The sequence below is a fragment of the Calidris pugnax genome, unplaced genomic scaffold (assembly GCF_001431845.1).
Source record: "Calidris pugnax isolate Ruff unplaced genomic scaffold, ASM143184v1 scaffold189, whole genome shotgun sequence".
NCBI lineage: Eukaryota > Metazoa > Chordata > Aves > Charadriiformes > Scolopacidae > Calidris > Calidris pugnax.
This window is the reverse complement of record NW_015091069.1, coordinates 998,370-1,019,217: the sequence shown is the minus strand read 5'-3', so window position 1 is coordinate 1,019,217 and position 20,848 is coordinate 998,370. Positions and strand designations below refer to the sequence as shown.

Here is a 20,848-nt window from a genome sequence, read left to right as displayed (position 1 = left end):
AACTCTTGTACACAAGTGCTTAATAATTTCAAAACAACGTCTCCATCCCCAAATTTTTCAGTGTATTTGACCCCTAATTTTTCTCTGTGTGTTGCTGCAGAGATTAGATATGGTGTATAGGATTTTAAGTATGCAACATGCCTTTTTTTTTTTTTTTAAATTACAAGTGATTGTCTTTCTTAGCAACTGGTTAGCATCCATCAAGGTCCTGAAGTTGTCCTGATAAAAGCAGGTGAGCTGTCCTCTGATCACTACCTTTACTCAAATAACCATGCAAAGAGCAGGAGCAGCAAAGAAGGTGGCTGAAAGCAACAACTGCCAGGCCAGGTCACAGAATCACAGAATCACAGAATCACAGAATCTTAGTGGTTGGAAGGGACCTCTGAGATCATCGAGTCCAACCACAAAAAAACCCCAAAAATAAAACAACCCCCAAAAACACACCACACCAAAGGCCCACCAAAAACACCGCACCCACCAACTAAACCCCACACTGAACACCTCGCCATAAACCAATAACCTTGGGCACTAGAGCATGCCCTGAAGTGCCACATCTACACGTTTCTTAAATAGCTCCAGGGATGGTGACTCCACCACCTCCCTGGACAGGCTGTTCCAGTCCCTGACCACCCTCTCAGTAAAGTAATTCTTTCTAATATCTAATCTAAATCTCCCCTGCCGCAGCTTCAGACCATTTCCTCTGGTCTTGTCGTTCGTCCTTTGGGAGAAGAGGCCAACACCTGCCTCTCTCCACCCTCCTTTCAGGGAGTTGTAGAGGGCAATGAGGTCTCCCCTCAGCCTCCTCTTCTCCAAACTAAACATGCCCAGTTCCCTCAGCCTCTCCTCATAGGACTTGTTCTCCAGACCCCTCACCAGCTTGGTGGCTCTCCTCTGGACATGCTCCAGCACTTCAATGTCTTTCCTGTAGGTCCTGCTGCCCTTCACCACGGGGATGGTGCCTCCCTGAGTAGGCATGTTGTACCCAGCCCATGAGAGGGTCCCTGTCTCAGTGTGACCGGTGCTGATGGCAACTTAGGTCTCTAGTTTCCTTGGAGAAACCAAGTGGAGTGGTTACTCTGCATCCAACGGTTGTGAGAAGGTGAACTCTGGTCTATGTTGGCAATGTTTCATAGTTTCATACCCAAACCTTTTGGTTGCTGTACAGAAGATGTCCCCTGAACTGACTTAGACTTCTCCTGCCTTAAGGACTCTGGACACCAGCCATGCAGCTGGGATTTTCGAAGGGGTTGCAGGAGGCTGGGACCCAAGTGGATTTCCCACCTATACCCTGTAGGAGATATTCAACCTGCTGCCTGTGGAGTGTGGCCTCATTTTTGAGATACTTACTATGCAGACACCTGGTTTAAGAGAGATTCTTGGGCCAGGAGATCAGCAAGGGCTGATATTGGCTGTAAGGTAGGTGCTTGTTCATTTGATTGGCCTTGGGTTAAATCCTTTTTATTTTCTTCAGGCAATTACTCCTCCTGAAACCAACATGACTGTTAGCATGAATAAAGCAGGTGGATTTTGGCCCCTTTTTGAAGACAACGCTCATAAATGTAGCTGCTAGCACAAATCCAGGTGCTAAAAACAGTGCTGGGATTTCCCTGGGGGAAACACCACAGTAAAGATCTGCGGCACCGAACTAAAGAAATGGAGATGCATAAAGGAAAAGAAAACCAAACTTCATTTAACATTTATTATTAAAGTAGGTGTTCAACTGGGCATCTGTAAAACATGTGTTCTCAGCTTTGCCACTGCTTCCCTATCTGACCTTGGTGATGTTCCTTGAACACCCCATCCCCTCTCAAAGGTGTGGTTAAATATAATTGTATGAGGCTTTGAGATCGAGAGGGAAGGCACACCAGTGAGTGCAAGCTATCATAAGGATATTTTAAAAACTATATTATGGTGACAAAACGTCTTGGTAGGGAGCTATGAAAACATGGTACAGCAAACAATATGACTAGGGAAGAGGGTTTTCTCTTTTTTTTTCCACTTCTAGTTTCTTTTCCTTTTTTGAAAAATATATCTTAATCTTTCTCTATGTGTGTAGCATGAGCATTATGTGTGCAGAAAATGTCTGAAATCGCTTTGTTTCTAGTTTTCTTTCATACATTCAGTAATATAAATAACCAAAGAGGATATTGCTTAACCCATAAAACAAAGTGACATCATAATTTATTAATACAGAAGACACAGTTCATTGCTGTTAAATGCCATAAAGAGCTGGAAATAGAGCAGTTTCTCAGAAGGTATTGCCAATATGTCAAAGGAAAGATTTCCTTGATGCTATCTCAGCATGTGTAAGAACCTCTCCACGTGCTTTAACATTTCAGCTATTCCTTCCTGAACTGCTGTGCAGCATTCAAAGGCAGCTTTACTGATGATTTCCCCAACATCTTATGGCTTCTTCCCCTCCTGCCCCGCTCCTCCCATCATTTTGTTCCTGTCATTTGCTCAAATTGACTCCTCTGTGAGAAGGAAAGCAAAAAAATACATAACCAAACGGCGGGGATGGAGTTGACTGGCCCATTTATGCTGCTCCCGTGGCTGTTGGTGGAGCAGCAGCACAAGTCCCTGTGTTCTCACAGCGTCGCTGTGACGGTGGGGACATGGGGCTGCCCGCAGGGACAGGGCTTTTGGTGCTCTGCTGGCCCCGATGGAGCTCCTGGCTCTTAGGAGGGCAGTGCCTCAGGCTGCACGCACTGTGTGTGAGCACCTGCTTACCCCAAAGCTTTTGAGTGATCCCCTGGTGAGGACACACTCCTGGTGGCCCCACAGAGCTGACAGCCCTGCCTGCAGCGTGGGGCTGTTCCCCACTCCCCTCTTCCTGTGCCCTCCTATTCACACACCTGATATTCCTCATGTAATTCTGCAGAACCCCGAGCCCTGCCAACATCTGAGAGGTTTTGCCTGGGCACCCAGCACTGGTTTCAGCTGCAGAACAATTTTAAGTCCTCCTGAAAGGAGGGTGTAGAGAGATGGGGGTCGGTCTCTTTTCTCAAGTCACAGGCGACAGGATGAGAGGAAATGGCCTCAAGTTGCGCCAGGGGAGGTTCAGGCTGGATATTAGGAAAACATTTTTCACTGAAAGGGTTATCAGCCATTGGAATGGGCTGCCCAGGGAGGTGGTTGAGGCACCATCCCTGGAGGTGTTCAAAAGACAGGTTGATGTAGTGCTGGGAGGTATGGTTTAGTGATGATGCTCCTTGTTTGTTGTGCGGGTGTCTGTTTTTGTCAGTTAGGTTGACGGTTGGACAAGATGATCTTTAAGGTCCCTTCCAACCTAGAAGATTCTGTGATTCTGTGATTCTAAGTATTCCAGGAAAAAACCCCACCACTCCTATTGGTGTGCTGTCCCCAAGCACCAGCATGAGCCAACACATGGACAAAGAGCAGTGACCACACGTCCACAGTAAGACATCCCTCTCTCTTTTGGGTAGCATAAACAATCTTCCTGCTATGGATAACTTAACAGCCCTGGAAATTAACTCAGCAGGATGGAGCACCTCTCCTATGAAGACAGGCTGAGGGAGCTGGGCTTGTTCAGCCTGGAGAAGAGAAGGCTCCGGGGAGACCTTATAGCGGCCTTTCAATACCTGAAGGGTGCCTATAGAAGAGCTGGAGAAGGACTCTTTGACAGGAAGGGTAATGATAGGACAAGGGGAAATGATTTTAAATTGGAAGAAAAAAGATTCAGATTAGATACCAGGAAGAATTTTTTTATTATGAGGGTGGTGAGACACTGGAACAGGTTGCCCAGGGAAGTTGTGGCTGCCCCATCCCTGGAGGGGTTCAAGGCCAGGCTGGATGGGGCCTTGAGCAACCTGCTCTGGTGGGAGGTGTCCCTGCCCAGGGCAGGGGGGTTGGAACTCCATGATCTTTGAGGTCCCTTCCAACCCAAACCATTCTATGATTCTATGATTCTATGATTCTGTGCTCAGCTCCATCAATACCTGCACAGAAGCACCAGTCCTCACGGCTGGTCCCTGTCTGCCTCATCATAAAACATGCCTAGCTGTGCTTTTGTGACTTTTTGGGAAGAGACAGGATTCCTTTTGGCTCCCCAGGATATTACTTTGAATTTTTATTTACGTTAATTTCATACTCTCCGTACACATCATCAGCTCCCTCCCACTGAAATTGCACCTATTGACTCTGATTCAGCCGGTGTAGGAAACGTGCCCTGAGTGTGCACGGTGGTGCTGCGTGGGTTCACCGAGTTCCTCTCTGCGTGCCAGCAATCCCCGGGGAGCCACGGCGTGACGAGCTCCCACCCGCCTGCTCGGCGCACACAGACACGGGCACCTGATGGCTCCCTGGCGAGAGAGATTTCCCTCCCATTCCTCACCTGACTGTGCAGGCTTCCTGCCTGCTGTTTGTCCCTCCGGCTGCGTGCACACACGTGTGTGCTCACACCTCCGTAGCCGTGGCGGCACGCGTGCTCAGCCAGCCCCTGCGCAGAGCCGGCGCCTGCACGTTGGCAGTTCGCTACCCCCCTTGAACCCCCCCCCTCTTCTCTGGGCTATATGTGGCATTTTGAAGCTCTGACAATCTGCTCCAAATGTTTTCCATATTTGTTCAGCCTCCTTGATTCAAATACCAGGAACGGCTCAGCCGGCACAAAGCAAAGCTTTGGGGGGCAAAAGAACTCCCGCCCCCGTCAGCACACGCACACACACACGCACGTGAAAACCTAAAGTTCATCGGCATGGGAAAGGAGGAGGAGAAGAAACCCCAACACAGCACGTCCCTGAATAACCAGAGCCAGACAGGGAAGGCACCCGAAGGAGAGAAAAGCACCGGCTCGAGCAAGATGCAGGAGTCTGCGACGAAGAAGAAGAAGAAAGAGAAGAAAACCAAGGGGGATCCCAAAACTGGCCAGGAGGAGGAATCCCACACTTGTTGTTGCTGCCGTTTCCCGCTGCTGTTCGCTTTGTTGCAGCTGGCATTAGGCACCTCTGTAACAGTGCTGGGCTTCCTTATGGCAGGGATCAGTTCTTCTCTGCTAGTCAGAGACACTCCATATTGGGCTGGGATAATTGTAAGCATAAAGTCTGTTTCTCCATAAAGTGCCTGTGCCAACTTTAATGCAAGCTGCATGATGCTCCACTATAGACTAACCAACTGCATGCACAACAAACACCATTTGAGTTATACTAACTATAAATATTCCTGGGATCAAATGTCTGGGTATACTTTCCCAAGGAAACTGCTCCTGCAGAATAACACGATCTTTCATCTTCTTCCCCGAAATATCCAACAGACCTTAAATAAAATACAGGCTTGCTGTTCACTAGATGTATGTATTAGCTTGTGCTTTGCAGTGAACTCCTGCGTGGTGATGCTGAAAAAAAAATGTTGATGACTTATGCTGCCTTCCCTCTTTCCCCGCCAAACCCTAACAACCAGGTTTTAGAAGGGAGAGCATGACTCTGTAACTCGCAACTTTTGGCTGGGCGTGTTGTGTGACAGTGAGAGGGCAGAAATGGCTGGCTTTGGAGCTTCCTCTCTGTGCTGTGTTAAAGAACCGCTGTGATTTAACCCCTTACCTCCCAGCTGCTCCCTGATTCTCCCCAGCGGAGGGAGAGACTGCGAGGTGGCAGTGGGGAGTGGGACGGTGCTGGTGGCGGGGTAAGGTGGCAGGGAATGGGACCCCATGCCGGGGCAGGGAACGGGACCCCATCCCAGGGCCAGCCGGCAGCTCCTGCCAAGTCAGAGGGTTTGGAATGGCAGGCCAGTCTCACTGCATGGGCTGGCAGGGATGGGGTCAAGGGCAGGGTTCTGCCAGCCGTAAATAGGGAGGCATCGCCGGGTAGGAAAGCCCAGGCTGGTCTCCAGTGCTGGATGCCTGGCAGAGATGTGGGGAGGAGGTGTGGGGTCTCAGTGTGAGGGTGGTGTGGCCCACAGAGTGGGGAGGAGGTGTGGGGTCTCGGTGTGGTGCGTGGTGTGGCCCACAGAGTGGGGAGGAGGTGTGGGGTCTCGGTGTGATGGTGGTGTGGCCCACACAGTGGGGAGGAGGTATGGGGTCTCGGTGTGGTGCCTGGTGTGGCCCATACGACGGGGAGGAGGTGTGGGGTCTCCGTGTGGTGCGTGGTGTGGCCCACAGAGTGGGGAGGAGGTGTGGGGTCTCGGTGTGGTGCGTGGTGTGGCCCACAGAGTGGGGAGGAGGTGTGGGGTCTCGGTGTGGTGCGTGGTGTGGCCCACAGAGTGGGGAGGAGGTGTGGGGTCTCGGTGTGGTGCGTGGTGTGGCCCACAGAGTGGGGAGGAGGTGTGGGGTCTCGGTGTGGTGCGTGGTGTGGCCCACAGAGTGGGGAGGAGGTGTGGGGTCTCGGTGTGGTGCGTGGTGTGGCCCACAGAGTGGGGAGGAGGTGTGGGGTCTCGGTGTGGTGCGTGGTGTGGCCCACAGAGTGGGGAGGAGGTGTGGGGTCTCGGTGTGGTGCGTGGTGTGGCCCACAGAGTGGGGAGGAGGTGTGGGGTCTCGGTGTGGTGCGTGGTGTGGCCCACAGAGTGGGGAGGAGGTGTGGGGTCTCGGTGTGGTGCGTGGTGTGGCCCACAGAGTGGGGAGGAGGTGTGGGGTCTCGGTGTGGTGCCTGGGGTGGCCCACACAGTGGGGAGGAGGTGTGGGGTCTCAGTGTGGTGCCTGGTGTGGCCCCACTTGGCCGTGTGCTCGGGGACGCGCGGTTTGCCCGTTGAGAGATGGAGTCGGTGATTGTGAGCCTGGGATGTGACACGGATACAATTTAGTATGCAGGGTTGTTTTCTTTTTCCCTAGGCAGCAGGCTTCAGGAAAATACCTACTGACGTGTTAGCACTTTGGGTGTTGTTATTCTGTAAGAACTCCAGGCAAATAAATTCATGTTTAGGTACTTAAGGATTTCTCGATACGCTAAACATCTCCCATGGATGTAATTCCTCGCTGGCTGAAGGATTATCTGAACACCTGAGCTGTTTGGGGTTTGCTGTATTAATCCTGGTGGACGACTCTCCAACAAGTGGAAAGATCAGGACATGAGCTCCCCAAGGAAGAGCTCCTGTTATTTACCTCACCCTTCTTGTTTCTTTTCTGACCAAAGAGTCATCTAAGAGTTTAGCAGTGTTTCACAGGGTGAGAGCCTGCCCTTGCTCAGGAGGAGAACGAGAACTTCCTCACATGGTTTTTGCTGTTACAAGCCAGGGGGGAGTATGGATGATAAAATAGCAGCATGTGACATTTTCACTCCTATTTATTTGGGGATTCTGAAGGTCAGTTTATTTCTTCTCCAGACAACACTTGTAGTATCCCAGGTTTGAAATAGCTTTTTCACTGGAAAAAGCTGACACTCAAGGACTGGGGAAAGAGTGAGATGGACCGGACTAACGTATGGCCAGGGATGTGAGAAAAGCCATGGAAGCAGCCCCTGGCCCATGTGAATGTCATCAGCATCCAAACAGCATCCATCTAAGACCCCTGCATAAGCCTGATCTCCCTTGGGGAGGCCTGAAACCCCACCAAAGTCACTACTTTATGAAGACTGAGCTCTAATTCCTCTTGGTTTTAGTAGCAGCCACCAGCAGTAGTGACATTTAGATGCCCACATGAGGCAAAGCTCAGTCACTTTCAGAGTTCCCCCCTGAAAAACAAGCAAAACTTGCCATGTGTATTCCTGAGCTAGCCCCCAACTCAAAGCAAAACTCAGCTCTCAGATGTTTTGCATCCACCAGCCAGCCAGGATAACCCCTGGGGGAACACATCTTCTGAGACTGTGCTGGCTGTGAAGGTCAGGGCTTCCATTTGCTTCATGCTACAGGGTGACCCTGCTTTCAGGAAGACGAGTGCACCCCATGGGCTGCAGGTAGGGACCCATGGGCAGGGCTTACTGTACCTACAGTTTGAGTTAGTGACTCTTTCCTTGGGTATTCAGGTGCAATGTGGAGCCACCAGGACATTCATGTGCGGGGTGATTCCTCCCTGGTTCAAAATGGCTTTTGGTGCCCCCCTGCTTGCCCTCAGGGTGATGGCAGGGACTATGTGGTGGGGGGACGTGGCCAGGCAGGCCAAGCAGGAGGGAAAGAGGGGTCTGACGCTAGCAGAGGGTGGTAAAAGGGAAAGCTGTGCTAGAAAGGAGAGGTTGAGGTGGTGGTGCAGCCCCAGAGTCTCCCAGCAAGAGAGTGCATGTGAGCACTGGCTGATGCACCACAGGAGTAATGCAAAGCCCACATCTGAGGGGCAAAATACAGGAGGTAGAACATGATACTGCGTTTACTTTGTGCCTGCGTTGTGATGTCTCCATGGAGGTAGTTGGCGCCCACTGGGAACATCAAACAGAGGTGGCATGGAGCTGCTGAGCTGGAGTTTCTGGGTGTGCGGGTCACAGGGTGCTGTTGGTGAGCTGTGGCAGGGAGTGTGCTGGGGGGAAACTGGCCTGGGAAGGAGGACCCTTGGCCAGGACAACCTACATGTGGCTGGACGTCCTATGGGCTGGCTCTTGGGCAGCTGTGGGAGGCACATGGGTAGGGCACATGGAGGGCACATGGGTAGGAGATGGATGACCCACGTGCTGCTCAAGAATAAATCTCGTGGCAGAAAGTGTCTTCCTGAAACTCATTTGTTTGCACAGAAATGAGCAACAAAACAGAAAGATGTAGCGTAAAATACCAGAGCATATTTGTTTTAGTAGCATCCCACTCAAGTCCTCTTTTTAAAGGACTTGATTAGTATTCAGAATCAAGAACTTAAAAAATCTATTATCAAGACCTTTTTAGCAACATTAGAGATAATGGGTGAAGCTCATTCCTAGTGTTACTTCTTTGGAATTACACCAGGGCTGGATTTGACCCCACAGCTGTTAATGCAGGATGATAGAAAAATGAAGGAAAATTGCTAATGTGTTAAATAGACCCTGATTGATTGAAAGATTTTTTTTTTTTCTTCCTTATTAGTGTAAAAGTGGTGACACCATTCCCTGCTGAAAATCAAGTGCTTTATTGCATTATCATGAATGAAAAGGAACTTATTTAGAGAAGCAGCTGGAGTAAAACACTACCGAGGAAAACCATGCAAGTCAGTCCGAAATAAATTGCTTCAAAACCTGACCACCTAGGTTTGTGAGGGTTGTGCAGGCCAGGGGTTGGGTTCACCATCCTGTGGAATAAATGTGGCCAGCGACCTGCTGGGAGGGAGTGGAGGGTGCCCCCAACACTGAAGGGGTGCCACTGGCCTGGCGCTGGCCCTTCCCACCTGCAGCTCCTGCAGAGGGAAAGGATAGAGCTTGCGTTGCATCAGAAGCCTTTTACCATGAAAACCATTTAAAACTTACTAGTTCAAAATGGATTTCACCCGAAATCTGTGGGGCATTAGTCAGAAACCAAAGGAAAGGTTTCTGGACAGAAACCACAGACCCTATGTGATTTACCACTTCTGCTTCAGCTTCAACAACCTATTCCCGGTAAAACGCCTCTGCCCCATTGCTAGGGACGGGCTAATAAATGCAATTAGAAACAGTGAGGGTGACATTTGTTTTCCCTACCTGTAGCCATTTACAGTGAAGGGGTCCAGGCCTGAGGCAATTTTTGGGCTCCTCTATGAGATTTGTTCTGAGCACCCGAAACTGCAGGCTGGATCTCCCTTCAGCCTCTTCCTTCTTGCTGGTTTGAAGGAGCCTGGACAAACCCTTCACAAATCCACCCAGGAGGGCAGGGCTTTATTTTTTATCCGTGTCTTACCACTGACTTGCTGTGTTGCTTTGGGCAAGTTACTTAACCTTGCTAAGACTTTGTTATTTCCCCTGTAAAGTGGGGTTAATAATGGCTATCCGTCACCCCTTGCTTTGAGATCCTTGGATGAAAAGTGTTGCAGAAGCAGTAGATATTAATGGTATCCTTTTCATTCTTTTTCATTAGCTTGTGGCCTTTTGACACCTAGAAGAAGAAACGATGTATTTCTCCTTGAAAAATCTGCTCTTAGATTATTTCCACTGTGATCAAAAGTAGGGAGTATCAGAGTTTTCACAGGCAAGCTCCCTTTCAGCCCCATTTTGCAGACTCAGGCAGTTAAGAAAGTTACAGAAATGCTCATCAGAAATTATTATCCAGGGTGCTTATTATTTCTGTCAGAATGTTATTTTAAATCCATATATATGTATGGATGTACATAAAATCGGGATTTTAAAAAATATTTAAAAAAAAATCTGTTCCTCAAGAAGTTCAAGGCAGCAACCGTGGCTCCAGCAGTCATTTTTTTGTTATTGCAAAAAAATGTCCCAAATGTCTGCCATGGGCTGAGCTCCCAGCCCAGAACCTCTGACACTTCTCCCTACTCAGAGCCTTCAGGGCCACGTTTCCCCAAGCCAGAGGATCCCTGAGCTTTACCCAAGGACTTGTCATGGCTCGTGGCTTTTTGGCATCAGAATCCAAGCATTGGCTTCTCTGCCCTGCTGGAATAAGGCTGATGTGGGGCTTTGTGGTGCAAAAGGCTGGCAGATTTTAACTGATAAAGCAATTTCATTACTCTTCTTTTACCTGGGGTCAGAAATGTTTATGTGTCTTTAAGATTTTATGTTTTTTTTTAAAGAACCTTTAAAAAAAAAAAAAGGTAAAACCTTCACCAAAGGAAACAAATTCTTTGCTTTGAGCATCTCACAGACAAGGATAGATGAGACAAATGAAGACCCCACAACGGCTGGAAAACTCAGCTGTGAGGGACCATTTGCAGGAGACGAGGGGGAGAGAGAGTGCATTGCGTGGCATCAGGGAACGATGCAAGAGGACCTGGGCTGGCAGAGGAGTTTGGCAGGCTTTCATGCCTCAGAGATCTTCTGATGCTTTAGTGCAACATGGGTAACAAACAGCCAGGACTATCTTCCGATGCTGTGTAGCCCTATCAGATGCTGATAATTGAGATGTTTGTTTAATTGATGTGCTTCTGCATGAGAGTCTGACTCAGACGGTGGGTCCTGCCACTGACTCAGCACGTGCTCGTGGGCTGGTAAACCCCAGTGCCAAAATCAATAGCGCTGCCAGTAACAGGGAGTGCTGACCCAGCCTTTGCCTCTGTCGCTTGTCAGGGTTTGTGTCGTTTGGGGACTAGAAGGGCAGGAAGGTGGTGTGACAAGCCGCCCTCACCCAGCACCCTCTTTGGCTTGTACACCTCTCAGAAAAGTTTTCTCCGGCATCCCAGTTCCCAGGGGAGCAGCAAGGCCCCTAAAATTAAGCTGAACTTTTGAAAACAGTAGAGGATGGCAACTGGGAGAGGCCACGGGGTGGGATATTCATCCTGAAAATGAGTGCGAGGGCGATGTATGTAATTGTTAAGGAGAAGCTTTGAGAATGTTGTTGTGAGATGGATGTTGGAAAGGATGAAGCATCGTATTCAGGTGTCTGGGGAAAAGAGCATGATACCATGCTATAAAGCGATCTAAATTAGAAAATGGGGTTTAATGTGTCCTGATGATTAGCTGGTGTTCGTTAGACCCATGCTCCTCTTGACTAGAAGGGATTTGCTGTACCCATTGCTGTTCCTATAATTTGGATCATTTCCCTGGCTCAGTGTAACAAAGCAATTCGGGGGCCACGTTGTCTCTGACAATTTCCCCACAGATGAGGCTCTGTAGATGTTTCCACCTAAGAGCCTTTTTACAGATGGTCTCTCACATGATAAAATTAGGCAAGCCTGTAGAGGTAAACCCCTGTCAGCCTTGGCTTTCTCTTTCTGGATCCTCCCACCTGCTGGATGTAACGTTTTTTCACAAGGCTGGACACTCCAGCTGCATGGTGGTGGCCCTGCCAAACATCAGACAACTGTTTTACACATGAGGCAACGTTTTTATCTGCCTAGAGAGGGTCAATAATTGGAAAGCATCCCCAGCTAGAGAAAGAGGCAACTGATCCCCTTCATATTGATATGGGGGATGTTTGAGTATTTAAAAACCCCTGAAACATGTTCTCTTTTAAAGCCTGAAAGGAGAGAGAGAGACTTTCTTGTTAGCCCTGGCCCCTCACTGTTTTTTTCTGTTGTTGCTTTTGACACCTTTTCCTGCAGCAATTGTGGAGGTGGCTTTCAGTCAGGCTTTACCTCCTATACAGTCTTGCTGGGTTTTTAACTTTTCCTTGTTATTAGGGAAACTGATTTCAATTTTTAATAAAAGGTGACACTTAAAAACTGGGACAATCAAAGCAGCTAACGGAAATTATAGTCATGCAGGCATCCATTTTTTATACAAAGTAGCTTCAATTAGCCATGGGCAAACATCAAAAGGTTTGAGGGGAGGACTGCCTTCAAGAAGATCCTCCAAGTTTAGGCGTTTAATTGAACCTTCTCCAAAGTATGTGAAACTCTGAATGGTATGCATCAAGGTACATTGCATGGAATATGCTCTGGTGAGGTTTCCAGTGCTTGTTTATAGCCATATATGTATGTAGCACCAGACCCGCACTCTTCAGAGCCCTCTGCCATTAAATATGATTATTTTCTAAGAGTAACTCTGCACTGCTGCCTGATTAATTGAAATCCATACTTTTATTTTGATCGGGTATAGAGTGGAAATTTTTGACGGGAAGAACGTTGAAATGTCACCTTTCAGAATGGTTTGAGAAGGTAGCCACATTCCAGATGTCTGTGTGGATACCTAGTCCTGTACTGATCTAACCCTGGACACCTCTGTGGTGTAGCTACAGCCTTAAGGGGAGGGGGGGAGGAAATCAGAGTTCCTGGCAGGACTACATTTGTGCAAAAAGCCTAAGATTTGGAGACAGAGATCGTTCAACTAGGTTCCCTCAGCCTAGGTGACCTTATGACTATAGAGACGATGGCTTTTTCATAGCTTCATAGTCATGGATGCATCTCAAACCACAAGCAGGGCTCATGTTAGCACTCGTAGCCAAGCTACAACTTTTCACATTGTAAATCCCTGCTGGCTCTGGGACCTTTTAATGTTTTTCTTTTTTGCTCCCTCAGGCATTTGATCACCCAGCACCATATTTCTGACCCAACAGCAGTAATGGACTGCTGCTGCAGGTCCTGTTTTTATAAGTGATGGTAGCCTTGGCAGTGCTTTGCCAGGGGAATTAAATCTCACCATAGCATGAGTGACCATTTTCACTGCTGAGCAACTGACCTAAGCAGCAAAGATTGTTACAGAAAAATATGGTTTAATTTGATTATGAATGTTCTTGCAGAGTTTTGATTACTTTACAGAACTGGAAAGAAAAGTTGTGTATCTGTCATGGTGTGTTTATTGTGTGGTTTGAAGGGACCTGTAGTAAAGACATCAATATTTTATTCTGTCTTATTAAAAGGGAAAGTCCACCTGTGGGTCTTAGCAATGCTGTGTGGCATTGCACTGCCTATATTTGGGAGGTATTGTCCTCCAACATGTCTGCTTTCTGCCCCTAAAGGTTGTTGCAGGAGGTTCTTGCTAACAAGCCCCCATGTAAAGGGCAGATGAGCTGTACGATGTCTTTGTGAGTGTTTGCAGCATTTGTCTGGTGGTGTGGTGGAGGCCCAAGATGCTTCTCTGAACCAGATTTTTGCCTCCTTCCTTCATGTCTTTGTAGATGTTGCCAATTCCCCCGCTTTACCATCCTCATGTGTCAGGGTTTCTGAGATGCTCTGGGTAGGAAGCGCTTTGCTGGAGAAAATCACCTATTCTGTAGCAACATTTGGGCTAAAACTGTAGCAATAACATAAGAAAAACCGGTTACACAAATATACAAGGGAGAGATGCGGACAGATTAGAGCAATCTGTGGTTTTGAAATCCGTTGAAATAAAACAGACCACATTAATATGTCAGTGTGCAAAGAGCATGAATGCAAACCACAGTGGAAATTTGTGCCCTATGTGTTCATATTTCCTTAATTCTGTACATTACATAACCGTCTTCAACACTACCACTCGTTCACCTTGTGCTTAGTCCCTGCAGAACCACAACAGGGAGGTGAGGTGCCACAGGGAGGTGAGGATGGCGAGAGGGGCTCCCTTGCCCCGAGCCTCTTGGTCCTCACTGGGTGGCAATGTCTGCGGGCTTGGTCCAAACACCCTTCTGCACTGTCACCTCTGTTTCTGTTGGTGATGATTGGTGTTTCTGTTGGTTTTTCTCATCCATGACACTTTTCAGAAGTGAATTAAGTTTAGTGCGAAGGACAGGGTTGGCTGGTGCAAGAGGATGCTGGGCAGGGTGTCAGCCCTTCATGTTTGGTGGCAGGTGGAGCTCTTCAGCATGGCAGATGAGCCAAAATAAAAGCTGGCGGTGAAGGACTTTGGGTACACAAAGCTTGAGATCGACCTTCTTTACTGCTTGAGTTCTGGTTTTAAGATGTTGGAGATCTGTAAAGGCAAGCTCCTTGCAAGTGTTGAATGTGTGTTGTGGGATGGTTGCCGTCTCAGTGTGGAACCATCTGTTTTGCAGCCGCGTGTGAGACTCTAAGCTGTGAGAAACAGCCAGTTGTGCCAGCCTGTGCGTGCGTACAGGGAGAAGCTGGTTTGCCAAAGCCCTGAAGAGCCAAGGACTTGCACCCTAGATCTCTGTGGGTCCAGGGATCCTCCCAGGCAAACCAACTGGGACCCACTCCTAAACGCGCTTGGGATCAGTTCCCGTTCCTGCTGAAATCTATAGGATCTTAATTCAGTTCTCATGACAACAGGCTCTAGCCCTCTTTGGGGTGGGGGCCACCCAGAAAATGTCTACTCTGATTTTGATTGTGGCTTAAAAAAAAAGTCAATTTTTAAGTCAGTCACTTTTCAGCCCTGAGATGTTCCTGCCCAATGGAAGGAACGTCTACTGCTTCCTGCTAAAAAGAAATAGTGCTGAAACTTCTCTAGAGCATAAACTTTTAAGTTTTTCAGCCAGGTCTAGTAAACAGCTGTTTTCCCTGGCTTGTGAACTGGGGGATTTCACAGGGTATGTCTTAACCAAAATTAAGTCTGTAGCCTTCCTAAATACATCTGTATCACATTCAGGTCTTCTTCTAGGCAGGACCTTTCTAAATTTAAATTATTTCCATGGATAACCTTTCGCATCACCATGAATATTCTGTGATTCTATTCAGCAAAGAGTGTGTTAATCCGTCTGGAAAATGAAAAATAGGATCTTGAAACCTGAGTTGAAATTCACTCAGCATAGAAATGCATATTTCTAGATTTCCAGGTAACAGTTACAAGAGCTGATCTAATTAACTGCTATTCTGCAGCTCTTCTAGAATCTATTTTATTTGTATAACAAATGCATATTGATTGGTGGCAAGCAAGTGCTAAAGCAAGTTCAATTGCATTTTATGTTGTGTGTGTGTGGTCAATAAGGCATAGGAAATGTGTGCTTCGCTCTGGGATATTGCAGTGGCTATGGAAGCACTAGGACGCAGGATTACCTAATGCTACTTAGCAATCAGCATCGACAGCATCAATAACGTGCCTGCTGTAATGCAGCTGTCTTAGTCACTTAGTGGGTCCTAACGAATATTTACCAGAGGATTTTTATAGTTGCTATATTACATTGCACAGGTATAATTCAAAACTGATCTATTAATAATGTATAAAATAGAAGCATAAAGCTGTTTTCTGTATAAATGCTCCACATTTCAGTTTGCTCCAGTGAGTGAATTTACCTTTAAAGAACTGAAATGTAAAACATATATGGGTCATAATTCTTCGCAACATTATTTTTTACTGTCACATACAAAAACATAAGTCTCTGGTTAAAAAATAAAAAAAGTTGGTATATTGTTATAAAAGAAATACTTAAGTCTTCTGAAATATCCTGACCAAGACTTGCTGGAACCCCGACCCAGTGTAATCTTTTATAAATGCCTCTCTGCAAACGTGCCTTTTCAAGTATCCCCGAGTATATTATTTAAATCCCAGTGGAACTTCAGAAAGCACGTGCAGGGATGAAATCCTTTTAAAGGGTAGTCTTTCGTTTGGGCAGCTTTCTGAAGAGGGAGGCCTGATCCTGCAGCATTGAAAGCCGACAGGGTTTTTGCAGAAGTCGTACGAGGCGCTTTGGTGGCAGAGAGAAAATTCCACCATTGGCATCTGGCTCTGCTCTTGGAAATAAATGCAACTCTGTCAGCTTCCTGTGGGAAAATGGGAATGGGAACGGGAGAGTGGGCACGGTCCCATGATGTCTCACGAGAGTAACCTGGAGGCAAATCTGGCCTCGGTGCACCCAAGTGTAAATGCCCAGCAGTGTAGCTGAAGCAAAGCAAATTTGATTTAGTGCTCATAACGAGATCCTTCAGCACAAGATCCTGAAAATACTTAGGTCCAGCTTTGGCATGAACAGCCCCTTTGATTTCACACGGATTTGGGGATGTAACGTTAAGTGAGTGCATTTAAGCATTTATTTTTTTTTTTTTAGTTCTTGCTGCAAGTTCTTTCCTTCAGCCACTACTGCCACTGGGAGAGTTATCATTTGGATATTACTAGGGATGTGATCTCCTTAAGATTTAAGGTTTGTGGGCATGTTAATTGAATTAAAAGATTAATATACAGTGCAAGGGACCAAGGACATAGGCGATTAATCCTGAGAAATAAAACATGGTTGAGTCACATAGAAGCACTATAGGGCAAAAAAAAAAAAAGCCCAGCACTGAAGGACCTTTGACAAGAAAGGTTGTTTTTTCCCCGACAGCCCTGTCAGCTATGGCTGTCAACAATAAAAAGAAGAAAACAAATAAATTGCAGGCCATGTGTAAGTCATAGGACCAGAATATAAATACACATGACATGGAAAGGAGTAAATAATACTGACGCTTTCTTTAGAAATGTTCTCAGGCAATACTTCCTATTCATGTCCTACTGAAACGACATGAAATATAACTTTATGGTGAAAAGTGTTAGTAATCACACAGGTTCTTGAGGGACATGACTATCCGTGTGTTGAGAGACACTCTTCCTTTACAGGACTGCGGTCTAGTGCCTTACACCAACAATGCAAATGTAAAGGAAAGCTTGGTATTTTATCTATCAGATCGTAAAAGAAATGTGTTTAACAATTGCTTCCTGAAAGGACAGTTAGGCGTTTTTCACTGCAGGTCAAGCAGTTCCCCGTGGAGCTGGAAATCTGGATGTGAACAGCACTGCCATAGTGTGGAGCGAGCAGGTGGGGATGGGGCAATGAAGGAGCCGTGCACTCCTGCAGGTATCTCCATGGTGTATTCCCACCCTTTAGCAAAGGCAACTTGCACCCAAGTCTGGCCCAAGAAGGCAAATCCCACTGGTCTGGGAAAGCAGAAACCCTCAATTTAATGGGAAGCCTTCAAAACCCTCGAAGTAAAATGAAGGGGTTAAAAAATTCAGGTTCTCACTGTAGTCACTGGGAATTTAGTAGCTATCACGTATAATCAGGAGACCACAGGTCATAGAATCATAGAATCATAGAATCATTGAGGTTGGAAGAGACCCTTGGGATCATCGAGTCCAACCATCTCCCCTACTCTACAAAGTCCTCCCCTACACCATGTCCCTCAGCACTGCATCTAAACGTCCCTTAAACACAGCCAGGGATGGTGACTCCACCCCCTCCCTGGGCAGCCTGTTCCAATGCCCGACCACTCTTTCAGTGAAAAATTCCTTCCTAATGTTCAGTCTAAACCTCCCCTGTTGGAGCTTGAAGCCGTTCCCTCTCATTCTATTGTTAATTACCTGTGAGAAGAGACCAGCCCCAACCTCTCTACAGTGTCCTTTCAAGTAGTTGTAGAGAGTGATGAGGTCTCCCCTCAGGTCCAGATCACACCTGGGCCTTTTTAAAGATGTGATATGAAGTGGCATTTTAAAAACATGTGCATGCCATCAACTCACCTGTTTTTCCAAGGCAACCCAAATACACATGGGCTCCTCCAAGCCTAGCTCCAGCCATCAACAACATCCTGTCCCCCTGCAGGCACAGTCAGGACTTCTCTCATTCCCCCATCCAGCCCCACAGGGGCACGGGGAGCCCTCACCACGCACCTGGGGACCCAGCTCCTCTTCTCCAGGCAAGGGGGGAGCTGCCAAAAAGCAGCAGTCTGGTTGCAGAGCTGAGGCTCCTGTGTCCTCCTGTGAGGTCTGCTCACTGGTCCTCCAAAAACGTGGGAGAGTTAGGCACTTGACTTGAGTGCTTAGCATCATGGGGGGACTCAGAAAACCACTTAAAGAGGTTGGGGTAGCTCCTCGGAGCAGGATTTTTCCCTCCTTACTTGGCTGGAAAATGCCTACCAGTGAATATCTGCTCCTCCTAATAAATCTCAATCTTCAGAATTAATAATATAGACAGCTAAATGAATAATAAAGTGCATAAATACTTTTCCATTACTGTTAATCTTCAGCAATTACTGCCACAGGGCTAAAATGCAGTCTCAGATTGCAGAGGAGATGTCTTCTTTGGTAAGGTGTTCACTCAAGGAGAGGTTGAAAGCTTCTGCTATAAACTCTGCTGCTTCTTATCCAACAACAGCTATGGTTACTGATTTACAACCTGCACTGACAACACAAAAACTCTGTCAGCACCCAGTGTTACATAGAATGGTGCTACATAGAAGAGTTGGGCTTGCAAGCCCAACTTTATAAGCCTTCTGCTCCTTTTTTGTAGTTAGATACATAGACAAAACCTTGAAACACATCCTAGAGGCTATTGCTGGGCTATGTCTATGTAGGTCTCATTCAAAAAGTCCCTCTGAGTTAAGTTTTTTGTGTCTCAGTGTCTGTAAAGTGACGGTTGAAGCTCTTCCCTCCTCACAAGTGCTTCCACACATACGAGGTTCTTATGTGCATGGCTGTTGACCCTACTCAAACTAATACACTTATCCCCTGTTCCTTGAGTTATGGTCCTGCTAACGAAGAAAGGTGTTTGGCTTGAAAAGAATTTATTTTTCTGTCTTTTATTTTTCTTTAATTTTGACACTTTTTACATCTCTTCCCTTGCAGGTGTGTGTGGTGTCCTTAGTGGGATTTGTTATGCTTTGTACTTCCTACCAACCTGATGAGAAGACATGTGTACAGTTCACAGTAAAGGTACTTTGACTTCTTTAAAATTTCTTTTTCTTCTCATGTCATTAAATATAATCAGAAAAGTTGATACTGGAGATATTTTTAAGACCACATGAAAAGAAGTGAAAATGCACCTGAAATGCATGAATGGTTTTCTTGTATTTTCCAGGCAGCTAGGGACTGTAGCCTATAAAGGGGAAACTCTAACTACAGATTTCAAATCAGAATAAGATACCATTTTATTTTCCATGTTTTAAGAATATCCAAGAGATTCAGATCAACAAAGCTGAAATAATTTGGGAAGTGTTCAGTGAAAGACTGAGGGTTGCTATTAAGTAGAGATATTCATAGAGAGCTGGGTAAGAAGTAAGGTGGCATAAAATGGGTCCACTTAAATCAAGTTTTAATTTTTAATGTGATGTAAGAAGCATCTCGGCTTCTTCCTAGCAGTTCCACTTCTTACCACGAAATAAGAAACTGCACGGGCACAGCCGAATTAAAAAGTGTGGATAGAAATCTCCACCTACCTGCCTTTATGGTGGGGGAGATGGAGGCTGTAGCTGAGCACCAGCTGCCATGTCTCAGTGGATGGTGCCTTGTGTCAGGGTCGGGCACTAGTGAACATCATGGAAAAGCTAAATTAAAACAAACCATGGGGACAAGCATTCTTCCACGAAGCAAATTCCCACCCAAGCATGGCAAGAGAGGTGCAGAAACCATGCACCATCTCCGGCCTCAGTCCCCAAGCCCCTGCTTCATTGATGGTGGTAAGCAACTAGAAAAGTAAGGCTGAGGAACACTTGCTCCAGATAGGGCGTTTTTAACACCATTTTTTTTCTGGGCTGTTTTTTCCTTATTATTATAATTTTCAGAGCTCTTAATATTTTGCAGACACGTAATAACCAAGAAAAATACCAACACAAGCAATGCAAAATAACAGTGATTATTAACTGAGAAAGGCAGAAAGAAATCAAATGCAAGGAGTGGCATTTCGAAACCTGGCATTCATCCTCCCTTAGAAATTAGACTCTGGTGTGTGTTTTGTGCCTCTCTCAAGCTTTTCCCGTACTTACATAAAGAAAGGGAGAAGAAGAACAATTGTCTCTGCCCTTTGATTGCCTTTACATTCTTGCCCCATCACCTTTACACCCGCAAGGAAGGGTTACAGCTGCCCAGGGAGCTGCTGGGCTGGGCAGGAGCTGCCACGCCAGGCTTTTTATTGCTTGCCCTGCAGCATTAAATTGAACTTGGCATCCAAGCAGGAAGGGAGTCGAACCTCGTGGTGGGAACAGCCCGTTGGGCTGGGCAGCTCAGATGCCTCTGCCACCCGTAGCAACACCACCCGCCCTGGCAGTCAGGAACAGGAGCCATGGCTCCCCCAAGAAAATAAACATTTGAAAGTACTCCCCGGGTGACGTAAAATGGGGTTATTCCTCATCACCTGGCAGAATTCGAGCTAAAGTCTCGCTTGAAAGACTTTCAGTTCAGTCAATAGCCTACGGACTGCTGCCTACCCAAAGCACCCTCCTCCCCAAAATCCACCTTCCCCCCATTTCCTATTGCAACATGCCACAAAACTTGATCCTTCCCAGGCTGTTCACCTCTCCTGTCCCACATCCCCACCAGGAGCCCTTGTCCCACAGTGCCTGCCCTCCCCGCTGCCCCTCCAGACAAACCACTTCTGGCTGCAGGGTACCTATTTCAACCAAAGTAGGAGCTAAGAGTGTCCTCCAGGGCTTTGATCACACAGGACTCATCTAAATCTCCAGTATCACTTCTCAGACATTCAAATGTCAGTTACAGTCTGTCTCGGAACAAAACTTGAACATTGGCTATTGGGCAAGAAGGCTGTGGATGCAAAATTACAATGGGAAGGGAAGGGAAGGGAAGGGAAGGGAAGGGAA

The 20,848-nt window shown here is 47.0% G+C and overlaps 1 protein-coding gene across 1 annotated transcript in view; it reads left to right on the top strand.

The window, feature by feature from the left end:
* Positions 1-4,565: 4,565 nt before the first annotated feature.
* SSPN (sarcospan) overlaps positions 4,566-20,848 on the top strand; it is a 22,914-nt gene continuing 6,631 nt past the window's right edge. Inside the window, exons 1-2 of the mRNA XM_014957046.1 lie at positions 4,566-5,047; positions 18,882-18,968. Of these exons, the coding sequence (XP_014812532.1) occupies positions 4,715-5,047; positions 18,882-18,968 (420 nt within the window). The 5' untranslated portion in view covers positions 4,566-4,714. The remainder of the gene's footprint in view (positions 5,048-18,881; positions 18,969-20,848) is intronic.